Source organism: Manis javanica, chromosome 17 (genome assembly GCF_040802235.1).
Source record: "Manis javanica isolate MJ-LG chromosome 17, MJ_LKY, whole genome shotgun sequence".
NCBI lineage: Eukaryota > Metazoa > Chordata > Mammalia > Pholidota > Manidae > Manis > Manis javanica.
In genome coordinates, this window is record NC_133172.1 from 8,186,714 (window position 1) to 8,204,921 (window position 18,208).

The following is an 18,208-nucleotide window of genomic DNA, read 5'->3' on the forward strand; positions in this document are numbered from 1 at the left end:
TGGAGAGAGAAACCATATGAAGTGGAAGTGAAGAACACAGGCTTTGGAGTCCCTTCTTTGGGTCTCAGTGTCCTCGCCCTTAAGTGGGGATTGTGACCGTACCCATTCCACGGAGCCCTGAGAAGAACACGCAGCAGGTATCCTAAGGCCCAGATAACTAAGGTGTAGTTAGGGGAGGCACCAGTCCAGCTCTGGGCCTAGCACAGGGTAGGCACTCAAAGGTCATTTGCTGAATGCCCACCTGGATGGGTTAGGAAGAATGGGATGGTGTAGAAAGGAAAACGGTGGGTATGGAACAAGGATGGGTGGGGTTACAGAAACCAGGCAGCTAAGACAGTCCCGGGTTCTCTCAGCTACCACATCTACAAGGTCATGGTGTGGTGGGTCAAGGACTTTCTGTTCCACACTGACATTTACCTTCACAATTTCCTGGGCCAGGATCCCTCCAACCACTGCACACACTGGGGCCATCTCGGAGAAGCAGTACCTAAAGAAGAAAACAAGTGAAATGGAGCACTGAAGAATAGGCAGGCTGGTAGGCCATCTGGGAAAGACCTCGAGTGGTGGGCTCACCTGGATCAAAACATCTACCAGGAGGAGTCGATTCGGACAGTAATGCTAACGCTGGCATGGAGGTGTGAAAATGAAAACTTGTCCAGAAGGTTAGCAGGTGGCTGGGAAAGGCCTTCGGCAGGGCAGGAATTGTTTCACAACTTTTTTTTTAAGTTGAAGACTGTATCTGTGCTTCCTAAAAATAACGTCCTACAAATACCAGATGTTTCGGTGCCCCGGTCACATTCTCGCAATTCTCTCCTTACCCCTAATGGGCAGTGGGTTCTATGTACTACTCCCAGACAAATGTCAGGGAGGAGGCCTGTGTTGACACGTAGGAGGCATGGGAAATTTGGGGCCTCAAATTAAAACAATGGGGAAGAAAAAGCCTTTGCTAGCCACATAGATACCAATCCTTCTGGGCCAGGATGGGACATACAGAGGGCAAATTTTAGCTAATACCAGCAGGTGCCCCTCCAAATCACCCATCCTGGGCAAAATATTTTCTTTTACCACCTCCCCACAGGAAGTGTACTCTGCCAGTTCCAACCCTGAACACAAAGGTGCTGTTTAACTGGGCAAATTGAACACAGACAAGGTGAAAGGAGAGCTCCTTCAGGGAGCCCTACCCACCAGGAGACTACCTCCAATCCTCCCAGTTTGGTGCACATTCTTCTAGACCTTTTTAAAAGTGCATACATCTAAACATATATAATTTAACTCCCAATTAGTATCAACTATGATTCATTCTGCTCTGTAACCTAGTGATAGATATTTAAGCTGGTCAATGTTGCAATTATACATCTTTGCAAAGGGTCCAAACAATTCTTTATGTCAAATTCCTAAATACAGAATTGCTGGATCCTAATATATGAAAGGCTATATCCATTTCAACTGCCAACTGCGTTTGAGGGTGCTCATCTCCTCACACCCTGGCCAGAACCAGCATCTGTTCAATCACACAGGTCATTTTTCTTCCTGTTTATCAAGGTCTACTGTAGAACTATAAAACATGTGGAGAAAAATTAGTCATCTAGAATTTCACTACTGAAAGATAATTTAATGTAGGAATATTTTCCTTTTAAAAGAAAAACACCTATATTCTGTGATCACATTATATAATTTAATAGTCTGCTTTTTATTCTAAAAACTGTATTATCTCAACAAAATGCTAGCAAACCAAACGCTAAAGCAATATATAGAAAGGATTATACATCACAACTAGAAGGGATTTATGCCAAGAATTCAAGGTTGGTTTAACATCTGAAAATCAATGTAGTATATGCCATATTAATTGGATAATGTATAATAAACACAGGATCATCTCAATAGACACAGAAAAAGCATCTGAAAAAATCCAACACCTTTTCATGATAAAAACACTCAACAGACTGGGAACAGAAAGAAACTTCAACCTGATAAAGGGCATCTATGAAAAATCCAGAGTTCGCTCTCATCCTCCATGATGAAAGGTTGAAAGTTTTTCCCCTAAGAGGAAGAACAAGATAAGGATGTTGGCTTTTACCACTTCTTTTCAATATCTGTACTAAAGGTTCTAGCCAGGGCAATTAAGGAAGGAAAAAGAAATGAGACATTCAGATTGGAAAGGAGGAAGTAATACCCATTCACAGATGACATGACCTAATGTATACAGAAAATATTCAGGAATCCAAAGAAAAATTATTTGAACTATTAAGCTAACTGAGCAAGGATACAGAATACAAGATTTATAAAAATCAGTTTTTCTATATATTAGCAATGAACATTCTGAAAATGAAATAAAAAATTCCATTTACAAAAGCATCCACTAAGAAAATTTTTCAGAATAAATCTAAGATGTGTGAAAATTAATATTAAAAATAAATAAAAATAAAAGTTTAAAAATTAAAAATAAATAAAATTTAAAATAAATAAATAAATAAAACATCTAAGATGTGTGAACTTTTGTCCTCTGAAGACTACAAACCATTGTTGAAACAAATATAAGACCTAAATAAATGGAAAGATACCCCATGTTCATGAATCAGAAGACTTAATATTGTTATGTTAATATTGTTAAGATGGCAATACTCCCCAAATTAATCTGAAATACATTTGACGAAACCCCTATCAAAATTCCATGTCATTTTTGTAGAAATGGATAAACCTATCTTAAAATTCACATGGGAATACAAGAGACCTAGAATAGCCAAAATAATTTTGAAAAGAACAAAAGTTGGAGAACTCAGATGTCTCAATTTTATAACTTACTACTACCAAGCTAAAGTAATCAAGACAGTGTGGTACTGGCATACAGACACAAAAATCAATGAAATAGAACTCAAGAGTCCAGAAATGAAGAAACACATATATAGTCAGTTAATTTTTAACAAAGGTGCCAAACCTATTGCAACAGGGAAAGCAAAAGTGTTTTTAACAAATGGTACTGGGACAACTGGGTATCCTCACATTGAAAACAATTAAGTTGGACCCCTACCTCACACCATGTACAAAAGTTAACTGAAAAATGCCTCACAGACCTACATATCATAATAGCTAAACCTTTAAACTCTTAGAAGAAAACATAGAGGCGTAAATCTTCATGACCCTGGATTAAATAACGGTTCCTTAAACGTGATGCCAAAAGCACATGTGCCAAGAGAAAAATAAGATACATTTTATTTCATAAAAATTAAAAACTTTACTTCAAAGGATACTATCAAGAAAGTAAAGACAACCCACAGAATGAAGAAAATTTCTGCAAATCACATATAAAGGACTTGTATCCAGAATACATAAACTCCTATAATTTCACAACAAAAAGATAACTCAACTAAAAAATGGGCAAATGATCTGAATAGACATTTCTCTAAAGAACATACATAAATGGCCAGGAAGCACGTGAAAGGATGCACTACGTCCGTCATTAGTCTTCAAGGAAATGCAATTCAAAACCATAACGAGTTAGAACTCATTACCCGCTAAGTCTAAAACAGACAATAACACTTGTTGGGCCAGGATGTGGAGAAACTGGAACCCATGTGAAACACTGGTGGGACTGTTAAGTGGTGTGGCCGCTGTGGCAGACAGTTTGGCAGTTCTTCAAAATGTTAAACAGAGTTACCATATGAGCCATCAGTTCCAGTCTTACATATACACATCCAAGAGGAAGGAAAACTTATGTTCACACAAAAACATGTGAATGTTTATAGTGGTTTTAGTCATAATTGCCAAAAACTGGGAACAACCCACATGTCCTTCATCTGGTGAACAAGCTGTGGGATCTCCATACAATGGATTACTTACTATTCAGTTATAAGAATAAAAGAGCTATCGATTCATTCAACATGGATGCATCTTACATGCATTAAAAGCAGTGAACAAAGCCAGATTCAAAAGACTACGCATGCTGTATGATTCCAATTATATTACTTGGTTAGAAAAGGGAAAGCTAGAGGGATAAAGAACATCAGTGGCTGCAGACGGAGAAGGGGCTGATGACAAGGCAGCACGAGGGAATTTTCTGGATAACAAAACTTTTCTGTATCTTGACTGAGGTGGTAGTTACACAATTCTACGCCTTTGTAAAAATTCAAGGAACTTTAAAAAAACAAAACACACAACTCATGGAACTGTGTAACAAGAAAGAATGAATTTTATACTGTATAAATTTAAAGAAAAATACATCAAGAGGAAACAAGAATGAATTTTACTGTATACAAATCTAAATATAAAAAATAAGCAAGATAAAACATGCATCACCTTAAGAGACAATCAAACAAGCTCAGAATATGGGATATTATTGTACAATAAAAATGGGCCTGGACACCTTGAAAAATAAGTGTTAAACTGTTCTAGATCAGGAGTTGGAAAACTTTCTCTGTGAAGAACCAGACAGAACTTTTTTTTGGCTTTATAGGCCATCATATGGTCTCTGTTTAAACTCTTCAAGTCTGCTGTTGCAGAGCAGTAAAAACTCTACAAAAGCTGTCACAGATAATACATAAGTGAGTAGGTGTGGAATAAAACTTTATTTACAAAAACAGGTGGCAAGCCATAGCTTGCCAATTCCTAGATTAAAAGAGACACCGAACCAAATGCAACAGATGAACTTGGATTCATTCCTAAGCACCACGTCATCATCATGTGCTGCCCAAACAGAATGTGAAATATCAACAACTCAATCTGGCTGAGTGGCACATAAGTGTTCACTACTGCACTATTCTTTCCATTTTCCATATGCTGGACATTTTTCAAAATAATCATTTTTAATCCACGCATAACCCTGCAGTGTCCTTTACCGTTAACATTTTTTATTAAAGCATTGTTAATATACAATCTTATGTTGGTTTCAAATGTACATCACAGTGGTTCCACAGTCCCCATGATCAACTTATACTGCGACTGTGAATTATTATGCCCTTTTATCCCCCTCCCCCTGGTATTCAACCCAACCCCTTCCATTTGGTGACCACCAGTCATTTCTCAGTGTCTATGAGTCTAATGCTGTTTTGTTCCTTCAGTTTTGCTTCGTTGTTATACTCCACAAATAGGTGAAATCAAATGGTATTTGTCTTTCTCTGCCTGGCTTACTTCACTCAGCATAATATCCTCTAGATCCATCCACGCTGTTGCTAATGGCAGGATTGTTCTTTTTATGGCTGAATAGTATTCCACTGTGCATATGTACCACCTCTTCTTTATTCACTCATCTATTGATGGAGACTTAGATTTCTTCAGTAACTTGGCCATTGCAAATAGTGCGATGATAAACACAGGGGTGCATATATCCTCTTGAATCAGAAATTTTGTTTTTTTTGGGTAAATTCCTAGAAGTGGAATTACTGGGTCAAATGGCATTTCTATTTTGTTTTTTGAGGAACCTCCATACTGCTTTCCACAATGGTCACACCAATTTGCAGTCCCACCAACAGTGTAAGAGGAGGGTTCCTATTTCTTGGCACCCTCACCAGCATTTTGTTGTTTCTTGTCTTTTGGATGTTGGCCATCCTAACTGGTGTGAGGTGATACTCACTGTGGTTTTAATTTGCATTTCCCTGATCATTAGTGATGTGGAGCATCTTTTTATGTGCCTGTTGGCCATTTGTATTTCTTCTTTGGAGAAGTATCTGTTCAAGGTTCTCCACCCATTTTTTAATCGGGTTACTTGTTTTTTGGGTGTTGAGGTGTGTGAGTTATTTATATATTTTGGATGTTAACCCCTTATCAGATGAGTTGTTTATGAATATATTCTCCCATCCAAAAAAGATGCCTTTTTGTTCTGCTGATGGTGTCGTTTGCTGTAGAGAAGCTTTTTAATTTGATGTAGTCCCACTTGTTCACTTTTGATTTTGTTTCCCTTGCCCAAGGAGACGTGTCCAGGAAAACACTACTCATGCTTATATTTAAGTGATTTTTGTCTATGTTTTCTTCTAAGAGTTTTATGGTTTCATGACTTACATTCAGGTTTTTTATCCATTTCGAGTTTATTTTTGTGTATGGGGTTAGACAGTAATCCAGTTTCATTCTCTTATGTGTGGCTGTCCAGTTTTGTACCATTAACTCTTTAATGCCTTTCCCATTTCTCTTACAAATACGATAATGAGTATCTTTTGTACGTAAATGTTTGCTCATATTGTTTCTTCAGGGTACATTCTCATTACGGAGGAGCAGAATTACTGGGCCAATAAGGGAATATTTTAATGACTCCTGATACATAATTGCAAACTGCCTCCTAAACAGGTCACACCTTTTCTATCACTGTTAACAATGAATGAGTATTTTTTAAAAATCTACAAAGGATTTTGTTGATTTTAAATATGCTGTGATAAACATGTGCAAGATATATGACCAAATGGTTGGTGGTTTCTTCTGGGTAATGGAATCATGAGTGAGTGATTTTCATTTTTATCTTTGAGTTTATGCTGTACTATCTGATTTTTCTATAATGTATATTATTTCTGTAATTTAAAGACCTGTAACTTTACCACAGGACAAATATTGTAGGATTCCACTCATGTGAGATACCTAGAATAATCAAATTCTAGGGGCAGTAAGTAGAACAGCAGCTACCAGGGGCCAGGGGCCTGGCAGAATGGCACCTGGTGCTTCACAGGCACAGTTTCAGGTAGGGATGATGAGAAAGTTCTGATTATGGAAAGGAGTGATGGCTACACAACAGTATAACTGTCTGAATGCCACCGACTGTACATTTAAGAATGATTAAAATGGTATATTTTATAATTAAAAAAACTTTTTAAGCAGTAAATATATTACATATACAAATTATGAATGTTCATCATAAATATTTACAATAGTGAAAAACTATGAACAACTTACATGCCCACCAATGAGGTAATAGTCAACTAAATAACCATGCGTATCAGATAGTCTGAAACATTAGCAAGTATGAGTGAGGAAGTGGATCTGTATTTTGGCCACCAACAAGTCCATGAATGATGAAAAAAGAAGGGTGCCCTGCAAAAAGCAGCATCTCATTTAAAGAGAGAAAACCTGAGTAAACACACATGGAGAGGTCTGGGAGGCTTAGCCCCAGAATGTCAGCAGTGGCTGCTTCTCAGTGGTGGGGCTGCGGGTGATCCCTTTGTTCTGTTTTACACTTTCTGGCATGGGTATCAGTTACTTTCATAATCAGAAAAGCAATAAAGCTCTCCTTAAAAAGGGTAACGTCACATAAGGACAACACAAGCAGACCACAGACAGATGAAGGAAATGGAGACTCGGCGCAGCTCTCCCTCCTCCGGCGAGCGCGCCTGCTCTGCGCCGGCAGTGGGCAGTTTGTGAGGGAAGCCCAGCTGCCTCGGCAGCTCACTCCTTGCTGACAGCCCCACCTACCCACGGACAGACTTCAAGAAGCCACCCCACACCAGCTACTTAAAGGGCAACAAAGCCAGAGCACCGGAGCACCTGCGCACAAGCGACCGGGACACGGGAACACGGTTCCTACACGCAGGGCGGGCAGAGGAGGAAATCACTTTGGAGTGACGCCCAGCCAACAGCTAGTTAGGCTGTGGCTCTCCTTCTGGGAAGGTGATTCCTGCGATGCAGAGGCAGGCCGTTCATCACACTAAATGCCCAAATTAGTCACTCAGCTGCATACACACGGCCTGGCACCGGGTATGCTTGGCAGCTCAGCCTGCCTGGCTGCGTCTGCTGGACCTAGAGCCCTGTGTGGCTCAGCCCCTCATCTTGCTGAGAAGCACACAGCAGGCACCACCTGCTTCTCATACACGGTCCTTCCTCCACTAAGAGACGTCTGCTTGGCTTTTAGCACGAGACATGGACCCTGCCCCAGCCTGCAGTGTCACTAGCCCTGACCTTACAGCACCAGCTTATAAAAGCACCTAGGGGACTGCTGCCTCTTTCTGGCTGAGGGCTTGCCAGACGGTTCCAAGCCCACTGCAGTCCTAAACTGGGTGCAGTCTGCTAGCAGCGATGTGAGTTCCCAGTCACAAGTGAGGAAAGCATGGACTAGGGAAGGAGAGTCTCTGCTTCACTTTATTGCTGAAAAGAACCAAGGAAATGTGTTGCTATGAGTGTGGTGAGACCTGGGTAAAATCCTGCTGCTTACTAAAAACTCTGGGAACTAACTGTACCTTTCCAGCCTCAGTTTCTTCATTTAACTAATGGGAAAATAGTTAACACACTTCAAAGGATTATTGTGACAATTAAATGTAGCTCTGCAGGTAGCGCACAGAAAGTCTTCAACACATTAATTACATAATCTCGGTCTAGTCACTCTAACTGTCTTTGGAGAAGAGGGTTAGCTAACCTAACTAACCTAGCCTCTCTCCTCTCCTACAGAATGGGCTGCTATGGAGAGAGACCACGCACATAAAGCGGCTCCCACGATACCTGGGACACAGCAGCCACTCAGTAACCGACAGCCACCGTTGCTACTGCTACAAGCTGGAGGCACCACAAAGCTGTTTAGGGAATCCCCACAGGACCCTGGAAGAATGAGTGTGTGCAGATGATCCCAGAACCAGGATTCTTGACCTAGTCACCATTTGGACCTCTCCAAGCAAATCCTAAACCTGACTGTGTGTAAGCAAAACACTGGTTGCCTATGGTGAAAGGGTCCCAGTGCCCAAGGGTGAGGATGCTGGGAAGGAGAAGGCCTTTGTTGCCTAGGGTATAAACTGATAAGCCAGCAATGGAGGGCATGGGGCAATGTCTACCAAATGACAAATGACATCTTCTGACCCAGCCACTCCCCTCTAATAATTAACCTGCAGTCATACCTGCACATGCCAAATGACATACGCAGCAGGCCGTGTGCTACAGCATTATACAATAGGAGCAGCCCAGGCTCGACCGGGTCAGGAGGGAACTTGTTCAACAGGCCACTGCTCCCATGACAGAAACACTATAGAGCTGCACAAACGAGGGAGGAGACGATCTACTGATGTCCTGATCTGGAAACATACCTTAAAATTAATGTAAAGTGAAAAAAGGTACCAAATAGTGTATATAGACTTTATATTCCCTTGACTTTACAGCTAAGTGAATACAAGAGAACTATGATAAAAAGCAAAATCTGCACCTCTTTATTTTTCATACACTGGGGCCATAGCAACGGAGGGGCAGAGGTCTGTGAGAGCAGAGTCGGCAGCCTGCGGCCAAGGAGGCTCTCCTCAGGGCTTTGGTCCTAAAGGATCTCCCCAAATTAAGGCAAACAGTGAAAAGAAGATAGTTTATCAATCCAGGCTGACCTGTGAGAAACACTGAGACCAACCTGACAAAGTCTTCGGGAAGCAAGTCAGGGCTCACCCCCAGGGACTCAAGCACATCGTTCCGAATCTGGAGCAACAGCTCAGAATCTTCTCCAAAGGTATCGGAGCTAGGGTCTCTTCCTTTATCTGTGCGGAACTTCAGGAGCACTGGGAAAGGAAAAGAAGGTAGGTTAAAAGGCAAGTCTTTCATAATATATACTAACAGATGTTGGTAATTAAAAATTTTTCCCATTCCATAGGAAGTAGTACATCAGGGAAAACATGGTCCCAGTGAAATACACTTTTAATTTAGCCAACAAATATAGTCAGAAAGACAATCAAATAGTTATAAAAATGATTAAAATCATTGTGATGAGTGTCACAATGGTGTAACAGGGTGGTGTCAGGTAAGGCTTCCCTGCGGAAGCAATAGTTGAGTGACATTGTGAGTTTGTGCGGGGTAAGAAGAGGCTTGCAGCAGAGGCAAAGACCCTCTTATGACCCAGAAGAGAGGTTAGGAGTGGGAGGCATGCATTCTAAGCATCAGTTCAAAGGGCTGCTTCAGCCAGAAAGGCCAGCCAAATGCTCACTCATCAGACAGGCAGGTCATTACAAACAAAACCTCCCTTAGTACAGTAATTATGTCAACCTTCAGAAACTGACGTTTAATTTTGGTTGTGCATGAGAGGAAATTCAGATGATGGTGACAAATCAGGGCTGCTGTTTAACGAGACCCGAACAAGGCTTGAATTCTTAGCCCAAGCAATACAAGGCAGGCAGGAACACGGTAAGATCGGTCAAAATACCAGCACCTTCTACTGCTACACCACCTTTTCCTTGAGGTCAGAATGCTGGGTGGTGGCACTCCAGCTCCCCAGAGGCTCCCCACAGCAGGTGCACAGCCAGCCCTGAGCCTTGTTTCCACAGCAATCCTCCCACATCACACAAGCTGTTTCAGAGCAGAGGTAGAGACATGCGGACCCCCAGGTGCTCCCGAACAGCACCTCATCCCTGGAGGGGGCTTTACAGTTTACGAAGTGCTTCCATTTACGTTTCATTAAGTACTTGCTGACTGAAAAGTGAGCTTACTCAGCAAATTACACTGTCAGAATAAGGGGTGGCTCTTCCCTAACATTTAAGGTGGATTCAAAACTCAGAACTGCTGGCAGGCTCTAAAAATCAAAGTATTTGGAACCCCCGACTAAGGAATCAAGAGTTTTTCTACATTTTTTCTTAGGTCTCACAAATAGCTTGGATGAGAGGTTGAGAACCACTCTCCAAGTATTAGTATGAACTCGGTCATTCACCCGCAAGACTGCGCACTTACTGTGTGCCCGGCAGACCCAGGTGCTAAAGGTACGCTGGTGAGGGAGCAGTCCTGGTCTCAGCACGTATGAAGGAGATGTGGGAGGCCAGGGAATGCAGAAGCCACAACAGATGGCTCCAACTGAAGCTGAGAGAAGTTCATAAATGGGATATAAAGTGTTCCAAGAAGATCCCAGGGATTTTACCTCGGAGGCCCAGGTAAAAGACACAACCTGCTTCCAGACTGCTTTTCTCAGTGTCAGGGTCAGAGGAACTAGCTTTCACATGCTCAGTACAGCACTCTGCACATCAGAGGTTTAAAAAAAAAAACAATGCTCCAGAACACTTATCTGAAATACCGTTTGCTGTCGGGGGTCATTCCTCTCCCCTCCTCTTTACGAGCACAGCTCCTGGGACCCTCAATTCTACCTGACCACTAGGCAGCAACTCAAAGCTGATGACAAGATTGGTGCTGGCTAACACTGATCTGCCATCACCGAAGTGACTTCTAACTGCAGATGTGTTGCCGGGATTCCAATTTGGAATAAATAAATGCAATCAAGTAAGCATTTGGGGGCAGGATGGAGAAAAGACTGGACAAGTGGTGGCTGCTCCCTGTTTAGACCGAGCTTCTTTTCCAACAGTCCCCATGAAGAAAGGAACCTGGACATCTGCTAGTCCAGCCAAAACAGAGGATACTGAGCAGACTGTATCGAGTATCTGCAGAATTCCTGCCTCTCACTCCTGAGAAGACAGGACAAAAGACCCAGAATGAGTATCAGTGTTGCCCGACCAGATGATGGAAGCAGTGACCAACACAGGTTGTAGCCTCCTGCGTGATCTAAGGCCTGGTGGCAACCATGTGATGACTGAGCGAGGCTGCCCGCTCTCCAGCTGTCAGGGTGGTGGCCAGCAGCAGGAGCCCATGCAGGCTGTGCCCTGTGTGATCCTTTCATTTCTGTGTCACTGGGACAGAAGTACCAACTGCCAGAATGGATGGAGAAGAGAGGATAATAATGTTTTCAGCCCTCACCACAAAGCTTATCTTCTGAATAGAAAGCATGGCTCTTGAAGCAAAGCTCAAACTGTTATAATTGGAAAACATACAGTGCCTACTCTGTACTAGGCGCCATTCTGAACATTTTGCATGCATTAACACTCAATCCATAATAACCCGGTGAGGTAGGTTAGGTAGGTCCTAATACCTAACTCTCCCTATATTACAGATTAAGAGACTGGAGTTCAGAGAGAGGGGCATGTTCAACGTAACAGCCAGTAAGTAGTGGAGCAGATATACCAACTCAGATCTGGCTTCAGAATCTGCTTAACCCTAATTGAATCCAGGAGAAATGGCAGAACAATCAGGAATACAGCCCCAAGGATTCCAAGTGGTCTGGCTCTTTGCTCCCCACCTCAAGAGGACTCCCATTTGACCACATTTCTGTGAGATGCATTTTCCAGATGGGCCCTGCCCTCTCTCAACTGGCCCATTATTTTTAAGTTACTAGATCAGTGGGTGAGAAGTAGAGGCGGAGGCCATATGAAACCTTGCCCATCAATCTTCACAGAGTAAGACAGTTTCATCTCAGAAAGAAATAAGACAGCACTAAGAAGAGGAGTGAAGGCAGCCAGCAGCTGGCCCCAATGTTTCTCTGGGCCCCCTGCCTGTTCCTGGGTGCAGGCTGCCTGGACATGGGCCGGCAGGCTGGCACCATCCAGATACCTCGCTGACCACATCTGAAGTCCTCTCAGGGTCTCTGGGAAGAGAGCCAGTCAATCCAGTCACTTTATTTGCAGTAAAGCAAACAGAAGCTGTATTTTTCACTCTTTTTTAAATGTCAGCACTCCAGTTAGCAGGGATAGAGGGTGGGGGGAAGAAGCCCGCGTTCTAGACAGGCAGCAACTTCGGAACTGACCCTAGCCCCTGACAAGTTCTTGCTTATTAAATTTTCCTCTCTGTCCTGCTCTCCACCCCTCCCAAACAGCCAGACACAGCACTGTTGACTCTGCATTTCTGAAGAGCACCTCCCCACCAGTTTCCAGATGACAAAATGGTTCCACTAAGATCAAATATTGTCAGGGATGGAGAGCTGCTCTGCCAAGAGATGACTCATTGAATCGTATCAAAACACTGCACAAAATTAGAGCTCCAAACTCAATTAACTTCATCCTGAACCTTTCAGTTAACTCAGGGTGCTGAAGTCCAGGGAAATGACATTCATCGCTTCAGAGGGCAGTGTCTCTGCTTAAGTTCAGGACTTGTTCATGCAATGGAAAGGCTAACTTTGAAAAAGAGAAACCAAGCACCTTTTTTTCACACATTAGAAGAAAAAGTGTGCATGTCTGAATATACTACTACTTTTGCAAAATGAAATCAACACTCAAATTCAAATTTAATCTGCATCAGAATATCAGGTTGGTGCTATAACAGGAATTTGGAAAGCAATAACATTAATCACTGTATTTCTAACAATTTCTCATTGCATTTAAATAGTGTGATTAAATGTAGCATACTAAAGCCACAGGAAAAAAAAAAACAGTATTTTTATAGGAAAAAAATGAAGTGCATGTTGTAAATTAGCCCCAGTCCAATTGCTATCCCTAAAACAGCTCAACTGAGGAAAAACAAAAAAAGCTGAATTTATATAAAAACCTCACTTGCGTGACTGACTTCATAAAGCTTTTCTGTGCCAGACACGTTGTTCCAATGTCTCTTGTGTTCCCCAACCTACAGTAGACCTGCTCTCCTCAAGCTGGCTCACTCAAGGGGGATTCATTACCTCTGGAAATGGCCTGGAAATCAGCTCCACTCCCAGCTTACATAAACTTCCAAGAACACAAAAAGTTAGCCCCTTAGCCAACAGCCTGTCTTCTAAGGCAAAACACTAGATTTGACATTTAGTCAATTATTCACTCATTAAATATATACTGAGGATGGTAACTCGAATTATTGGGGTGCTCATCTGGCACAGTATACAAATATTGAATTATTAGGTTGTAACCTGAAACTAATATAATGGCATATGTCAATTATAGCTCAATAAAACAAAAACATAAATAAATGTGGAGCACCAACTTTGTGCAGGCCCTGAGTTGGGCAGGGAACAAAATGCATGCTCTGTCCTCTCCCAGCTTGAGAGTGACAAACAAAAACTACATATGGGGTAACAAAAGGTGGGACCCAGAAAAGGAGCTCGGAGACAGAGAATTCTGGGGGTGGCAGGGGTGGTCTTGAGCAGCCAGGCTCCCCACCATGGGGCAGAACCACCTCATCTTCACTGGTCCCCACCTGTGACCCTTGACCCAGTCAGGCTCCTTCCCTGGCCTGGGGGGTTCTGGAATTGGCAGGCAGCAGAGTGCAGCAGTGAGCACGGCTCTGGAGCCAGGCTGCCTGGGCTGGATCCCCTATCTTCCCACTTACTGTGATCTTAGCCAAGTGACAACATCCCTGAGCCTCCTCTGTAAAACGGGAATCCCAAGAGCACTCACTTACGGGGTTTAGGGACAAGCGAATAACACATGGAGAGCCCCAGGACGTGGGCAGGTGTGGGCGCTGGGTCCTCTTCTGCCATCTCCATAAACCTCGTGGAGAAGCTGACACACCTGCTCGTGCTGAAATCCCTCATCTAACCGTGTCAGGGCCGCTGTTCAGCTGTGAGCTCTGGAGGCGACTGTCTGATACTCTCTGCACCCTACTCTTTCCCTTCACAGCTCTTAACTGCAGTTTGTGATTTTAGTCATCTGTGTAAATTCACTTGCGTGATGACTGACTTGTCTCGTCCACTAGATTGTTGTGACTGTGTGCTTATGCCTAGCCAGGGCCTGCCCCATAGCAGGCACTGAGAAAACATCTGTTCCATGGGAAGCCTCGATGTTTTGGGGAAGGAAGGAAACAGTCACACACGAGGGATGAGGGCTCACAGCAAAGTGACTCCAGGTGCTCAAGGATCCTAACCAGGCCTGCTTTTACTAATCTCACGGGATAGCGTTTTCAAGATACCCAGGATTGATCTGTCTCTTAGCAAGTATTTACAAACATGCTAGATATGGAATGCTCAGCAAGAAAACAAAAACAGATACCCAGTGCACCATGTCTGCTCTCAAGAAGGAACAAGACACAAGTCTGCTTTCACAGCCGTATCTGAAGGGTAAAGGTGCAGAACAGCCAGCCCACGGGTGTGACGCCCGCAGGAGGGACAGAGCTGGGCTGGGGAAGGCAGGGACGTTGCAGGGGAGCACTATGAGTTTGCCTTTCTGTGTGTCACCTTTTGTGGCTTCTGGCTCAGCTCAACTCCACACTACTCCTCCCTCATTTATCTCACTCATAGTTTTTCTCTTTAGCCCAGAAACTTAAAAGTACATGTGTGTACATATTCACTCACTTTTTCATTCCCAAACATTTCCTGAGCACCCACACTCCACCCCCATTCCCTGTGCTGAGCTGCGCAAAGGACCAGAGTAACCCAGACAGTCCCAGGCCCTGCCCTCAAGTGCAGGGTTTCAACACACAGAGGCCACGCTTACAAGCACCCGTCGGTCATCATGGCCACACTGTACTTTGATCTCTTTCTCCAAGAGCTTCACCTCCAGAGTGGCCTCTCCTGCAGACTTACTCTGAAGGACCCCTTCTGAGCAACAAGTCTTGGCCACCCTCTCACCTCCCCAGTGAAACCAGTCTCTGACCTCAGCACCTATCAACTCAAAACAGAGAAAGAAGCCTGTCTCTAGTTATTTATATTCTCACTCTCTTCTGAAAAGAACTGGAGGCAGCGGGATCAAAGTTGTTGACGGGGGGAAAGGAGAGCACGATTTCTCAGAAATGACTTGCAAACGGGATGCTTCTTTTTGCCTGGCAAATTAAAGGCCAAGATCACTCAACCTGAGCTAGAAGGCAGAGGGACCGGCTCTGTTACAGAGCTGGTGGGATGTGAATGCTCAGCAAACCATGTGAAAACAGGATACAGAGGATATTTACAAAAAGGTCATGCCCCTCAGCCAGTAACTAACTTATGTATTATAAATGGTCTTTGCCTTGTTATTTCTACCACAGAAAATCTGGAAATCTCACATCCACTAATTTGTCAAATATGATATATTGACAGAATGACATATTATTCAGCTATTAAAATTGTTTAAGCAGTTTCTAGTCAGTTCTTTTGCAACATTTAGGTTAAAAAAAAAGGCATATAATATCCTAAATTCAAAATGAGCTCTGCTATGTAAAATCAAAATAGAATGCAGAAGGTACAAATGTTACTGCCCCCGTTTTGGAGGTGGGAAACAGGCTTGGAGGAGACTTAGGGTCACAATGGACTCAAAAGTCCCCACAGTTGTCTATGTTATATTGCTTCCCTAGGAGCAGGAATAAGATAGAACACATGCTAGTTAAAAAGATAAACATCGCTTCAAATGGCTTTGGCTCCCCATCCCAGAGCCCACCAGTTTAGAATTATGCAAACCACACATTCAGATGGTAGGTCTGGCCAAATATACTATTTCTCCTCTAAAAAATGCCAAGGGATTCCTAAGCTTGACTCTCACCTTTAAAGTTGGGCATTCTTTGACTAGTACGAAAAGACTCTAATTTATAACCAGAAGGGGACAAAAAAATTACAGAACACAGAGGCAAATCATGTAGAGGACAAGTACAGAAATCCACTGACGCGTACCACGTGGCCCCTCATCTCTCAGCTTTGCCAACCACACCCTCTGCTCACAGAGTGATTCTGACAGAGCCCTCTACATTCAGACTCACCCTGCCCAGTCACAGGCAGCACGCAGACAGGGTCTTTTCTCTAGCCCAGCACTTGAGTGGCACATGACCTTAACTCCGGGCATCTGCTGCTCTCTGCCAACTGCTCTTACCAAGGGAAGATGGCACAGGACATTCCCGTGACTGTTGTCTGACAGTCATTGAGAAGATGTGAGGCTTTGAACAAGAACTGCAGCTGGGCTTGGGGGCCCAGAGCAGCTCAAACACAGGCTAACGCTGGGGACGGGGGAGATGCGGGCCTGCGAAGCAACAAGGCAGGTTGCTGACAATGTTGCCCATTATTACAATCTGGTCTCAGTGAGCCTCAGTTTCCCATCTGCAAAAGTGGGAGTTAGAAAATGTCACAGGGCTCTTGTGAGGCTCAGATGTAAAAGGTGGACATAATGCTACAGAATGCTAATACTTAAAGGCTGACTGAACACGTGTGGGCAATGCTTAAACACTTACTAGGTCTGGTGACTCTGGACAAATGACAGCCTCTCCAAGGCTCAATCTCCTCACGGGAAAACGATATGATCATAACATCTGCTCTCACAGGGTGTTGTGAAGATTTAATGTGATCACAATGCATGTAAAGCACTTAATCAACAATTATTAATGTACAACATGTGTTGGTACTCCATTTAATCCTTGAGACCCTCTGAGGCAGACTTAGGGTCTTGCCTAGTTTTCAGATTGAGGAGTGAAGCAGGTGCCTAACCAGAGGTGGGTCTCTCCCCAGACTCCCCACTGGTGGCTGTGAGGCACTAGACAGCACTTACGGGTCCCTCTGCCCTCCCTCCTCTCTCCGCAAGGCAGTGCCTTCTTCCTTTCTGAATGGCTGTGGTCTGCATTCTCTACCGCTGATAAGGCAGTGGCCCCAAAAAACCCCGAGCAACAACAAAAAACCCCAGTGCTTTTTTCTTTCATCTTCCCTACAAGTTATTTTTAAACACTTGTGGTCATGACGGCAGCAAATCACCAAGTGCTCAGCCGCCCCTTGCTGCGGCCCATGTCCCCAAGGCTGCCACCTCCTCAGCAGTTCTGGTCAGTGCTCGGCACTGAAACACACACCGGGGAACCCCAGGCCGATGAGCCCTGGCTGCCTCCGGCCTGGTTTGCAAAGGTCGCTGAGTTCTGAGATCAGAGGCTCCTTGGGAAGAGAGCTGGCACCAAACCAAGCTGAAGTCTAGAGACAAAGTCAATTAACAGCCATAAAAACAGGAAAGTTAGGAGTGGGGTAGGGGAGGAAGAACTGAAGAAGGGGAAATTAAAGAAATGGTTTTTTAAAGTCTATCTTGTAAAAGTAAAAAAATTATGAAGTTTCCATCATTAAGAAACCCTCCAAGAGAATCCATGCAGTAAGGAAGAATGAGGTATAAAATCTGAGAAAGTTCTAGAATACACAAGAAATGAGTTTCTTCTGAGGTATCTGCATGTTACAAAGATGTCTAATGCTTACAATAAAAAAAAGGAGAAGACAGAACTATTTCTAAGGCTCCCCTATATGTGATACTTGGGAGATTATCATCTCCCCCATTTCTACACGAGAAAACAGAAGCCCTGAAGTGAAGGGACTTGCTCAAGGCCAGGAAGTGTCAAGGCAGAGCTGGGACCTAAACTTCCTTCTTCCAAACCCAAATCCAGAGACCTTGAGGCTTAGGTGACTGAAGATTCTACCCGCAGGAGAAAGTAGATGTGAATTCCAAACTTGTTTGGCTAGTTTTATGGGCCAAGAATGATCAGCCACCTCAAAAAACATAGGAATTCCCCCAGGGAGGGCCCTGGGTCTGCCCTGTCAGCTTCTAGCAGACGCAGGAGTTCCTAGCAGAGACAGGAGCTGAGCTGCTGGCTATTAAAGAGCCCTTGCCCCCTGGACACGGGG

At 43.6% G+C, this 18,208-nt stretch overlaps 1 protein-coding gene across 4 annotated transcripts in view; it reads right to left on the reverse strand.

The window, feature by feature from the left end:
- SAE1 (SUMO1 activating enzyme subunit 1) overlaps positions 1–18,208 on the reverse strand; it is a 61,618-nt gene that overhangs the window by 4,075 nt on the left and 39,335 nt on the right. For 2 of the 4 annotated variants that reach the window (XM_073226845.1, XM_073226847.1), the window contains exons 7-9: positions 9,290–9,434; positions 1,968–2,040; positions 418–487 (exon numbers count right to left, since the gene is read on the reverse strand). In XM_073226845.1, coding sequence (XP_073082946.1) covers positions 418–487; positions 1,968–2,040; positions 9,290–9,434 — 288 coding nt within the window. Of the gene's footprint in view, positions 1–417; positions 488–1,522; positions 1,556–1,967; positions 2,041–9,289; positions 9,435–18,208 lie in introns of those variants that run through there. The other 2 variants (XM_073226846.1, XM_017663210.3) reach the window with 2 other exon arrangements.